The sequence below is a fragment of the Chenopodium album genome, chromosome 26 (assembly GCF_948465745.1).
Source record: "Chenopodium album chromosome 26, dcCheAlbu1.1, whole genome shotgun sequence".
Taxonomy (NCBI): Eukaryota; Viridiplantae; Streptophyta; class Magnoliopsida; order Caryophyllales; family Amaranthaceae; genus Chenopodium; species Chenopodium album.
In genome coordinates this window covers 36,148,738-36,162,053 of record NC_137859.1, presented here as the reverse complement: position 1 = coordinate 36,162,053, position 13,316 = coordinate 36,148,738, and the positions used below count along the sequence as shown (strand labels likewise).

At 34.9% G+C, this 13,316-nt stretch overlaps 2 protein-coding genes across 2 annotated transcripts; both read left to right on the top strand.

The window, feature by feature from the left end:
• The first annotated feature begins 3,400 nt into the window (after nucleotides 1–3,400).
• LOC145617141 (uncharacterized) lies at nucleotides 3,401–5,488 on the top strand. Its single transcript, XM_081671824.1, has 3 exons — nucleotides 3,401–3,975; nucleotides 4,620–4,935; nucleotides 5,237–5,488. Exons 1-3 carry the CDS (start codon nucleotides 3,401–3,403, stop codon nucleotides 5,486–5,488), a joined length of 1,143 nt encoding a protein of 380 aa, XP_081527950.1.
• Nucleotides 5,489–7,302: 1,814 nt separating this feature from the next.
• On the top strand, nucleotides 7,303–10,998 carry LOC145617140 (uncharacterized). The gene is made up of 9 exons (XM_081671823.1): nucleotides 7,303–7,452; nucleotides 7,971–7,981; nucleotides 8,353–8,488; nucleotides 8,561–8,617; nucleotides 8,716–8,808; nucleotides 9,406–9,484; nucleotides 9,580–9,704; nucleotides 10,281–10,430; nucleotides 10,603–10,998. The coding sequence occupies exons 1-9, from the start codon at nucleotides 7,303–7,305 to the stop codon at nucleotides 10,840–10,842; spliced, it is 1,041 nt and encodes a 346-aa protein (XP_081527949.1). The 3' UTR covers nucleotides 10,843–10,998.
• Nucleotides 10,999–13,316: the final 2,318 nt, after the last annotated feature.

Below are 13,316 nucleotides of genomic sequence, written 5' to 3'. Positions count from 1 at the left end.
AACAATAATACTCGTGCATTAAATATTTAACCAATTTAGCCTAATATTAGTTTGAAACAAATTGAATCTTGTTTGTATGTTGGTTGAATACAAAATTATTGATCGATGCCGCAAATCTAGAGGCCAATATGGGCAAAGTGATCTCTTTATATTTCAAAGCTAATGCAACCCCCAAATCCGTTGCAATATAATAAATTCCAAAATCCGTCACAATAGACCTAATGCAACAACGTCGTATCGGCTGGCATTGCATTAGCCCTAACACAACGGCAAAAAGACCTAATACAACGGTCACTTTATACCTTTGCATTAGCTGCATCTAATGTAGTGACACCCTTATTGTCATCGTATCATATCACTAATAATAAATAGAGAAGGTATTGTGTCAGTTCGGACTGACGAAATGTTTCATCAGTCTGGACTGACAAAATGCGGATTTTGATATCCTCAATTAGTGGAATGATATCCTCAATTAGTGGAATGATATCCTCTATTGGCAACTAGATGATATCCTTTATTGGATATATGATATCCTTTATTGACAACATGATATTTCTACTGGCTAGATGATATCCTCTATTAGATGGATGATATCCTCTATTAGTTGGATGATATCCTCTACTAATTCGATGATATTCTTTATTGGCTATATGATATCCTCTATTGGCTGGATGATATCCTATATTGGTTGGATGATATCAAGCTTATAGATGATATCATAGAACCAATAGATGATATCATCTAAATTATAGATAATATCATGAAACCTATATAATAGAAGATATCATTGAACTAATAGAGGATATCATGGAACTAATATAGGGTATCATCTAGATAATGGATGATATCATCTAACTTATAAAGGATATCATCCAACTTATTATAGATGATATAATCAAGAAAATAGAATTTATTTTATAAAAATAATTAAAAGGTCAACAATGGGAAAATCACCATTGAAGGTCTCGTACCAAGTTTATGGTTATAACATAACATGCTCATTTCTCAACTAAAATACATGCATTTGTTATCAAAATGCTCACAATTCAACATACAATCATATAGAACAATCCATTTCAACGATTATACATCACACAAGAAAGCCCCAAATCGATTTTTTGGGCTTTTTTCGAAAAATCCGAGAATCTCAAACAAATATCAAGCCAATTCAAGCATAAATCATGGACAAATATAATCAACAATATTTATTTTCACTATCCTTACCATTCTCTTCAATTCAAACATGAATTATGAACAAATAAAATGGAGTTATTTAGTAGGAATGCTAGGAGGTTGAGGAGAGAGAAAATAGGGGTGGGTTAAAGGTGAGGGAGGAGAGAGAGAGTGAAGTTGGATTGAGTGGGAGTATTGTTGGTGGCGATGAGTGAAAATGAAGGTGTAAGAAATTTGTAATGTCTTACAAAAAACAATAAATAGACTGACAAACTATTTGGTTAGGCTGGACTAACCCAATAGTTTGTATCTGGATCTCGCAACCAGATCACGAGACAACGACAATTGCCACTCCAAACTTTTGCCAAGCATCGCTCCATATAAGCAACAACTATGCAAAAACATGTCACGCACTCACGTTAGATTGGTAAGCGATAACAGATATATTTTTTAGGGTAAAAAATTTATTTTAGAGTTTAATTTTTGATAATTTTTAGTCGTTTACATCGTAAGTAATTTATTATTTTTAAAGCAAATTTAATAAAATTCGTTTTAAAATATGCTTTAAAAGAGATCTATTCAAGATAAATTTTAACCAATTATGAGTACTTTATTTCAACTAAAAAAATATAGAAAAAAACTATAAGAAAATTATTTTTCTAAATTTTTAACCTTAACAATTTTTTTTTTCACCTTCCAGATAAGCATAGGGTCACATTCAATGAAAACCAAGGTGTTTCAGGATTTTTGGGATACCCAAAAAGGGGTATGGTGTCCCTCGGGAGATAGATCTGAAATGCAGCACCCGTACGGCCTAAACACATGCAAAACAACGAATTTTCGATTTACCAGAGATCCGCCCCCGACGATCAAGTTAGTAACTGACAACAGAATTTTAGAGAGAGAAAGTAGAGAGAAGTGAGAGCATTTTTTGGGCATGGTGCCTTTGGTAATTGTGAATTCTTTTTTCCCATCATTGAATTATGGGGTATTTATTGGGATGTTGGAGATCATGCTTCTAATTAGGTTTCATAATCTAGGAAGGTCGGTTGCCCTATACATGATAGGCACGTGTCTTAGGGTATGCTTTATGATTGGTTTTCTTCCTTTAATATGCTTTGAACCCTTCATTATCTAATGTCTCTCTTAGACCACGTAATGTCATGTTCATATTGTCCTTTTATAGCTGAGAGAGAGGGGGATAAGATCTAAAATATAAACAATGTGTTTTGTGTGCGGCTGGCCACACCATGTGGCCGCTTATAAAAGAACAAAGCAATTCCAATAACACTGACGAAGTAATCACCCTTGTGATACTGACCAAGTAACCTCTATAACACTAACTGAATAACCCTATCACACTAATGAAGTAACCCATGTAAAACTAGCCTCGTAATCCCTATAACACCAATGAAGTAAGCATGATGGTTGGCCACATGATGTAGCCATATATTATGTAAATTCTATTTAATTTTCTATATATATTTAAAATTAAATAATTAAGAAAATGAATAGTTAATAGGATAATGTGAACCAATAGTATTACACAAATTTTTGTATGTGGCTGGCCACATGGTGCGGCAAGGGTTACTTGTATGGTGTTATTGGTTTTGTCAGAGCTGAGGTTACTTGTATTCTGGGGTTACTTATATGTGTGTTACTGGTTTTATCAGGTGTTACTTGTATTTTTGGGGTTACTTGTATGGGTGTTACTGGTTTTGGTCAGGGATTACTTGTAGGGTGTTACTGGTTTGGTACGAGGTTTTGGTCTGGGATTACTTGTAGGTGTTACTCAACCCCTACAAGTAATCCATACAAGTAACCCCAAAATACAAATAACTCTAAAATGCAAGTAACATCCTACAAGTAACTCCAGAAACAAGTAACCTAGAATACAAGTAACCCCTGCCGCACCATGTGACCTGCCGCACTGAAAAACCTCTCATAATATAAAATGTTACGTGAAATGAGACACAATGCCCTTTTTTTTTTTATTGTCACAACTCACAATCATGAAAAAATTCTAATAATATTTTTATTAAAAAAAATAATAAATAAACATTGTAACAAAATAATTTAAGACATTAAATAGAAATTAATATTGAGATTAGACGTGCCAACCCACTTTGTTTCCTCAACGTCTTCTCTATTATAGTGTTGTAAAATAACAGAATACACCGTAAGACCACCTCCAAACCCTCTGTTCTTTCTCTCTCTTTCACCAAAAATGTCATCACACAATAATAACCAACACCACCATTACATGACCCCTTCAACACCCCGTGAGAGACTATCATCGTTATCGTTGTCGTCGTCGTCGAAAATGATGAAATCCTTCGCAATGCCACCGTCTCCGATACCGAACGCAAAAGGGTCTCGATCAGCAGCAATAGATGATCGTAAGCTAACTGATTACTTTACAAATAATCTACAAATACCTTACTTACGTCTACCTGATCCTTACAACTTGTCTCACACGACCCAGGTTCGAATCCCGGCTCAGATAGACTACAGGCTATTGGTCTCGAGGGTTGGGAACTCTATCGAGAGGCTGGTTCGGTCGGCGAGGGAGTTCGGGGTGGTTCGGATCGTCGGGCATGGGATCGAGAGGCAGGAGGTTCGGTTGGTTAAAGCCGAGGTCGAGCTGTTCTTCAAAAGTCTTGATGAGAGGAAGACTAAGTTTAGGAAGAGTTTCGTTGATAGGGTTGGTAATCGAGAGGAGTTTGTTTGGTTTCAATCTGATAAGGCCATGTTGCTTTGGGCTCGGGAGGTCATGGGTTCAGATCGATACCGCGATTTCAGGTAAAATGTATACTTCGTATGTATGATCTATCTTGTATGTGAAAGAATAATATTGGATCCGATTCAGTACTACTACCTCCGTTTCATAATGATCTTATAAGTCATGTTGTATAATCCAAGTTCAAATGGACGTAGTGGTCTTTCAAATAGTTATTAAAATGGTACTTTGGTTAGATGTGGCCAAATTTGGTACCTTGCTAGGATTAATTTCTCATTAATAATTAGTCATTCATATAAAACAATTATGTGTTGGACCAACTCAACCAATTGAGAGCTTAGGTGACGTGGATGGTTTGTTGAAAGCCCAAAATTGATTTATATACACTATCAATCTAGTATACTCGGGTTTGTAAGGTGCGTCGATTACTAAATTCATGCCCTCCTGGCATATCATTAAATCTACGTATGTTTTTGTGCTTTTCATTTTATCTCAAGTATTCGTGTCAATTGAGATCCAATGCTCAAGTTGAAACTTTACCAAGCTAAAATGCATACAAGAGATTTTGGAGGGCCTTATCTCAAATTAAAATTTGGATACGATCAATATCTTTGCACTATTTTCATTTAAATATAACTAATCATAGCTTATGCAACCTCTTGAATTACAAATTAAATTTATGGTACATTTGGTGTTTAATTTGCAGCCGTAAGATGGAAGGTGTAGTGAGCAAACTTGACAGAATCTCCGAGGAATTAGCAGAAGTACTGTCAAAATTCTCAGACAAGCGTTTTGAGAAGGTGATCGAGGAGAGGGAGTCCATTATAAGCTTATACAGGTACAATGACACACACCCTAGCCTGCTCGTATCAAACGAGGACATTCATGAGTCGTATGATCATGCTTTGAGTCTGCATATGGCTATGGAACGCGGCGAATTCTATGTGCATACAGATAAAGGGCCTTTGTCCTTCAGCACTGACCCTGATACCATTGTTGTCACTGTTGGAGAACAACTCAGGGTACGTCTTTCTCTTATTTATACCCGTCTTATACTCTTAATTAAGTTAATTAGTAGTAAATAAGGCTTTGTACGTGTTTAAGCTCCAATAAACATAGGTTCTAATAATTCAAGTACGTAAGTTACTTTTTTTGTACCTGAATAATGAGTTCACACGTTACTAATGCAACACTATATAGAATCAAGGCGGATCCTATACACAATCGATTGAAAATTTGAAATAGTACAATTTTATTTTGCGAAGTATCATGTTTAGGATATGTAATTTGATACGAACTTGATTAATTTATATGTGATGACAGGAATGGAGTGCTGGAGACTTCAAAGCTGTTTTAGGGGAATTGATATTTGATCCAAACTTGCATGGGACTGAAGCATCATACTCATTAGAGCTCAAATGTTCACCCTTAAATCTTAATTTGGGTCATACCAAAAAAGTGATTAAGACCATTTCCTTGCTTGATCAATTATTGATTATGCTATTCTTAAGCTTTTTTTACCAAATTATTTTGTACACTTTGTCTAGACCATCTTTAGGAACATACTTGTATTAGAAAACTGTACTTACAATTTATTTGGAATTTTTTTTTATTTTTTCTTTTGGAATTCGTTTCTAACTCCCTCTTTTTTTCAATTACGTATAGTTAGATTATATGTGTGAGTTTAGTGTAAGTTAAAATATTTGGGATGTTGATAATTTGATGATTGTTGTTAGCTAGCTAAAGATTAAAAAGAAATTTTTTTAGGCTTCTAACAACAAGTTAAGACCAAAGAAAATCAATATTTGATGTGTGAAAATGAATTTTAGTTGCCATTTTTTCTTTCCAAAAAAAAATGAATTTTAGTTGCCACACGCCAAGCTTTTGATGTTAAAAGGTGTTTTGCAATGAACATAATAAATATAATATATATTTAGTCATAAATTCAAAATCTTAAAATGTAATTTCTTGTAATGTACAATCTTTTTGGAGAGAGGGTCTAATGATTTCTTGTAATCGAGTGGATGATTTCATCTACCCAATTCAATGTATTCAAAAATTTGACAATCATTGCAATCCCGCAAGGATTTTTAGTTCTTTAGCAACAATCTATTCTGGGGCAAAAGATGATATATATTCTTTTAACCCTAACCTATACGGCTACAATAATCGCGTAAGGGTTATGAACAACTACACCTATAATCGATCAACAACTCTAACAACCCACTCCATCATAGGGAGAAAATACTCGATAAAATTTGATCATTTTTTTTAAAGTAACGTCTTAAAAACAAATTTTAGCATGTAATACGTTGGTAATACTCCTACGTATTAATATACTCCGTAATAAACTAATTACAAAGTTAGGTACCCTGAATTTTTGCTGACCGCACATTATTAGTACGGAGTATTTCGTATTGAGAAAATACAAGTTTATCTATGTGATAAACAAGGTTCGTTTATCACGGAGACAAAAATGTAATTTTAATGGTGAAAATGGGTAAAATCGGTAGCGATTTTGCCTTAAAATCGCTACTTGACTACGGCCCCGTTCTCTTCACCTTATTTTTGCTGAACTGAAATTATTTTACTGAAACAAAATTATTTTGCTGGACTTAAATTATTTTTACTGAATTTAACTTAATTTTACTAAACTGAAATTATTTTTGCTAAACTGAAATTGTTTTTACTGATTTTCTATTATAATTCTTCTTTAAGAAATTTGAATTTTACTAAACTGAACTTATTTTTACTGAACTGAAATTATTTTTTACTGAACTAAAATTAATTTTACTGAAATGAACTTATTTTTTACCTAACCAGAAATTATTTTTACTTAATATTATTTTTTTGGGAATTTCTCAACGGTAACCCCCAACTTTTGCTACGCACCAATGGTAATCTCCCCTTTTTTTAATTATACAAAATGACCCCAATTAACAACTTTATCTCACATATAACATTAATGAGAGTTAATTAATTAAAAAAAAACTAACTATGGTTAGCTTTGGAAAAAAAAAACTAAAAACAAAAACCACCACTTCCACCCTCATCCCCACCAGATCTACCCAGCATCACCACCTCCACCCTCATCGGAGCCACATCCCACCCAACCCCCTTGTCTGAAACACCGACCTCACACCCAAACCGCCGAACCCCAGGCTAAAACTCCCTCGCACAACAGCTCGCGACCAACCCACCTCCCTACCTCCACCGTTAGCCACCGAATTAACCACCCGCACCTCCAATTTGACCACAACATCCACCATCGCACTCAGTCCACATCAGAGCCACCACAAGACTGTACCCTTCACAGCGAGCGCTAATTCCATTGAAGCGGTCGCTCCTAGTTCGATCTACAAAATCCAATTCGTGTTTGGGGTTCAGCGATGTGGGGGTGGTCGGGGTTCCGAGATCGGCGCTCTAATGGGGTGACGGTGAGAAGGAGGAGAGGGAAGGAGGGTTGTGGCAGGGGATTTGGGAATTTGGCTTGGCGGTGTTTAAGGTGGATTTGGCGCACCGGCGGTCGGAGGAGTCTGGTAGCATCGCCGGTGATCGGAGAAACTTGGGGTGGTGTGCCGGAAGGGAGATGGTGGCTGGGCAGGTGGTGGCTGGGCAGTTTGTGGGTGGTTTTTGGTGGTTAGGGTTAATTTTTTTAATTTTTCTTTTATTTTTTTTAATATAAATCTAACTATAGTTAATATTTAATGAAATTAGGTTATGAGTGAGATGAAATTTTTAACTAAGGTCATTTTGTATAATAAAAAAAGGGGAGGTTACCATTGATGTGTAGCAAAAGTTGAGAGTTACCGTTGAGAAATTCCCTATTTTATTTAAGGTGAAGAGAACAACAAGGAGCACTTTGGAGCAAATATCGGTACGAGGTAGCGGTTTTGCTCCGTGATAAACGAAACTTGCCCTTTGTAGCTTACGGAGTTACAGTATCACTTTTACGCTGCAGCGCTGCTCCCTCTTTCTCTCTTCTCCATTGAAGCGTACTCTGAAATCTCCATTGAAGTGCCTTCTGAGCTTTTCCTGATTCCCTCCTCCATTGAAGCGGCTTCTGAGGTACTTTCTTATTTTTTAATTCTTAACATTATTCATCGAATATCTACAATCTAGTTTCACACATTCTTTAATTTAATTGTCTGCATAGTCAATTTAGGGTTCGGAATCTTGAAGTATTGGTTATAATGATGTAAATGATACATTCTTTAATTTGATTTAATGTGATTTTCCGAGCTTAATTCGTAATTTTGTGAAATTTGATTGCTAATGTGTTGCATAATTTAAGCCAAATTGAGAGTTTCGAACCATTTTTAAGTAGTTGATGATCAATAAGACCTTAATACCATTGAACCATTTCAACAATTCAGCTTAATTTAGCAGGTTTATTAAAAAATTACTGTTTATGTGTGATTATTACATGTTAATACTAGGAAATTGAACGTGGTGGAACTATCATTTCGAGAAAAGAATTTCATAAGAGGTGGTATTGCTCAAAATCTTCGTTGTGATGGTCGCAAACGCTTATCTTACCGACCAATTTTCGTTGATACCGGGGTTATTCCACAGGTCTTGCCTCCCTTCCATTCTTATTGTCACAATTTGAGTGGAAATGTAGATGATTAATGTTGTTAATTATAGGCAAATGGGTCAGCAAGAGTGCGAATTGGGGGAACCGATGTCATTGCTAGTGTCAAGGTAAATTATTTTGGATACCCTCTTTTGTGATGTAATGATTTAGGTTCTCATCTATGGTTAGTTTTAGTTGTAATGTGTGTGTGTTTGATCAAGTGCAGGCTGAATTAGGGAGACCCAATTCAGCTCAACCCGATAAAGGAAAGGTTTCTGTACACATTGATTGTAGTGCTACGGCTGCACCTGTATTTCAGGTTTTCTTTCTCTTTATAATGTTCTATCTCTTAAATCATTGTCAGGATATAAATAAAGGATTAAGAAATAAGAATATGACTCTGAGATGTTTAGGGGAAACTAGTCATTATCTTGTACTAGTGGCGGTATGTTACAATTTTTTAACCTTGCTTAATATTGATTGATGGAGAATAATCTAAGATTATACAAGTATTAAGCAAAGTCATGTTTAATCCTTGAATGTTAGGGTCTTGGACAGGCTACAGATTAAGTGTTCATTCACTTGATTAGCAAAATCATTTAGATTGTTGAAAGCCGTAGCTCAAATATGTTGCTGTTTTTCTCCTGCGGTTTTGTGATGTTGGTTGGCATCATTTGAAGTGCTATTTTTTGGTGAGAAAGGAAGAGTAAGAATGTAAGATATAGATCTAAATAGCTTTTTGTAGTCAAGTATTCATTAGCTCCCGACATATATGTAATGTGTTTTTGTGCTTTCTTATTTAAATTGAACTCCATGTTTTGATAATTTTGTTGCCCTGTATACTAGCACAAGTAATATTCATGTGGTTTTTTATTGTTTTTGACCCAGGGATTACTTTAAATGTCTCGTGTCACAGGGCAAAGGGGGTGAAGCATTATCAACAAAACTTGCTGCTGATCTTCAACGTTGCCTTTTGGGTGGTAAAAGTGGAGCAGGTAGGGACTTTTTTAAAAACATGCATTAACTTGATATTCATGTGTTTTAGCAAGGTGAAAGAGCTGTGGATAATGCATGGTACACTTTGTTTTAGGAGCTGGAATTGACCTTTCATCCCTATCTATTGTGGAAGGGAAGGTTTGTTGGGATCTTTATATTGATGGCCTTGTGGTTAGTTCAGATGGGAATATGCTGGATACCTTAGGTGCTGCAATTAAGGTATTACTTAATTTTTTTGGGCCGCTGCCAAACTTTTTCCTAATATGTTCATGAAATTAGCTTGGCCTGTTATTATATTACCCTATGCCCTTTGAGATATGTCAGTCAAAACTTTGAGAGCTGTTTATTGTTTAAAAATCAAATCATACAGGAAAGTTGAGGAAGTACATCTTCCTCTCCACATTAAGGTGAAGAGAATTTACTCATCTGTTCCCAGTTCCCCATTATGTAGTCCTCATGTTATTCCTTTACAACTTTCAACTTTTTTTAGTGGATATACTGTATTTACATGAGGTGCTTAGCTCAAGCCAACCCTATTAAGGGAGCTATGTGTCCTCTGGAATATCTGAAACTTAGCATCTTAACTTCTATAAACAGAGGTGCAGGGTTTTGAAATCAAGAATCATTTTTTTGAATATAAGGTAGTGGAATTTGTTCAAAATGTTATTACAATTTCCGTGGACATTTGCGCTGCTGCTATTGTTGTGACATTGATACTCAAATTCTTCTAGAAGCACTTCATTTTATACTTGATGTTCTATTGATAATGTTTGTTGATCCCACTTTCTTGTACAGGCTGCTTTAAGTGATACTGGCATTCCAAAAGTGAATGTCATTGCTGCTGATTCAACATCTGCTGGTGATCAACCTGAAGTTGATGTTAGCGATGAAGAATTTTTACAGTTTGACACTTCTGCAGTACCTGTGATCGTTACATTAACCAAGGTTCTGCACCATCCATCGCGACTTTCTTTTATAGAGCATAGATGGTTTTATTTGTCTTGTTTTATATTATCGGCTAATTAACCATTATGCACAAGACACAAAAACCTATCTTCTCCTTCAAAATTGAATAGAGTTTTATGCTCTATTTGTGACAACTCTATGCATTATGCAGATAGGAAAACATTACATAGTAGATGCAACAGAAGAGGAGGAATCTCAAATGAGTTCCGCAATGTCTGTCTCTATCAACAGGAAGGGCCTTATATGTGGTCTTTCCAAGCGCGGGGGTGCAGGTGTAGATCCAAGTATAGTCCTTGATATGATCCCAGTAGCAAAACACGTGAGCGAGAATTTTATAAACAAATTAGACTCTGAGATAGCTGCTGCAGAAGCTCATGAGGAAGAATCATGAAAATCGATTTACATGTTTGAATTAGGCTCCAATGTTTTTGCAGATTAATGACTTTTGACCTAGGAAATTATGTTTCATACAGGTAGATTCTAGATTGTACCAAGTGTCAAAATATAGTGAAATTACTGTAATATTATAGTTATCATTGATGGCTAAAATTTTATCCCAGAATCATAGATCATCTTGTTAATCAAATGAGATTTTTTTGCTATGCGGCTAACCACTTTGTTGCTTGCTCTTCAAATGATCAGGTTATGCAGCTGTGATCCTGTATGTATCTTTTGCCAAAAATTGCCTTCTTTTGCCTCTGTATCGTGAAAATGGTATCATTTGTGTGATCGTTATTATTTTGCATGTTATATCAATGGATTATGTACAACAAACCTGTACTAGCATTTAATATATCATATTCCCTCCATTCTTGAAAGGTCAGAGATGAAGTCTCCAAGTACATGATCAAGGGCGACCTGGTATTTTCTGTTCTTTCTATTATCTTTCTAATTTAAATTTTTGTGACTGCTGATCATGAAATTGGATTGTTTTTTGAATTCGTTGTTGTGGTTTTATTTATACTTTTAATCTGGTTATTCACTTGTTTGAAGAAATGAGAAGCTCTTCTGCTGTTTGATGGCATAGAATTTATTTGTAATTGTGATAAAGTTGTCCAGATTTAGAGATGTTTTTGATAATTTCAAATGGATAGATATTAAATTGCTTATAGTTTCCAATTTATAATTTGGTGGTGTTGGGAATGAGTTATGAAAATTGATAGATTAAAGTAATGCATGGTTTTTTTAATTAGAATTTGGATTGTACACAGAGGCGATTCAATGCTATAAGCGATTGAAGGGGATGCAATGCTACCAAGGGGTAAGGCACATTCAGAGTTTGCCTTGCCACAGACAACAAAGCAAGAATAACTGCAGGACTTTGAAGAGGGGAAAAAGAGTTCAAGTTGTTGGCAAGAAGAAGCCCTCTGGTCCGAAATAGTCGAATTGGTTTGCCTCTTTTTTCTTCCTGTAATTAGGTGTAATATGGGCATTCAGCTCTTCTAATTGTAGTTGCTCAGTATGTATTGCTTGTATTATCGACATCTCCAGCATGATATGCATCTGTTTAATGCTCATACCATGCTAGTTGTGTCCTATTTAACTATTCTGTATGAAATGCATTTGTACATGTTGTCATTTGATCCTCACTCGTTGGGAAGCTGTACCGTCTTTCTTAACTAGTCAGAAGGCCAGAAATAGTATAAAAAGAGGTAAACGTGTTAGTTTTTTATTTTAGGAAAGTTTAGAAATGCAACCATAGAAGAGAGACGTCCAAAATAGAATACGTTACTATGGTAAAACGACCGAGGGAATAGCAAATAAATAATTCTCTTATCAAGGACGGCTTTTTAGATGTCTTTTCAGTTGTGTGAAGGGAAAATCAGTATAATTACACACGTACGTTTGTTATTATATAAGTGAAAAATCTTATATCCGCACAAGAAGATCATTTGTTTGAAAGTTTCGGAAAAAAAAAGTCATAACTTGCTAAGATTGCAAATTATTCTAATTGTACCAAACAAAGGAAATGAGGTGCAACCACTTAATAACTTAATAATTCATGAGTTTTACATGTATGACGATGAGTTAATGATTATTGCACTGATTGACAAATTTGATATGACCACATTAGTGCACCATAACGTTAATGATTAGTTGAGAAATTGTCTAAATTAAATTATTGTGAGGAAATTTTCAGCACTTTTACTAATGATTAGGTTAGAATTTTTCCTAATTAATTATATGATTAAGACTAATTCACACATCCTTATCACAGTATCAGTGTATCACATAGCTGTAAGCTCAACTGCCAAATCTTCCTAATATAGGTCATGTTGGGTTCACCTTAATTACTTGATTTCATAAGCTCTAAAATTTGCCAAATTAAACAATTCTAATTTTATCTAAATTGATGTTAACCTTTTTAACATAAAAAAAAGATGATATTGTAGCTATTGGTATTAAGCATTGAATGTATGTATTAATTTCGAGCAGACATCATAATGTACCAAAAAAAACAATCCCTCTAAAAAAAAATTCAACTGGTTGTTTGGTCAATATAAGATATTTTTGGTGTGAATTTTTGAAATTTTATATTTTGGTACGGAGTATAAATAAAAGCACCCATGATCAAAATAATCAAGTACGGAGTATATGTGTAATGTGTTACATATCAACAAAGTGTTGACCTAGTTGTATAGAAGCAACCTTCCTGCTTCCAACCTTAAGGTTTTAATGTTTGGGACGACTTTAGGGTACAATGCTGCAATTTTCATTAGCAATACTTTGAAGGAGAAGATCTCTTACCGTAATTGGATCAAATACTATCTTAAAAGGTATTTTTGCTCATTTAATGATTAAATATTTAAATGAGCAATAATTATCAAAATGAGCAAAAAAACCTCTTAGGTGCATATTACATGG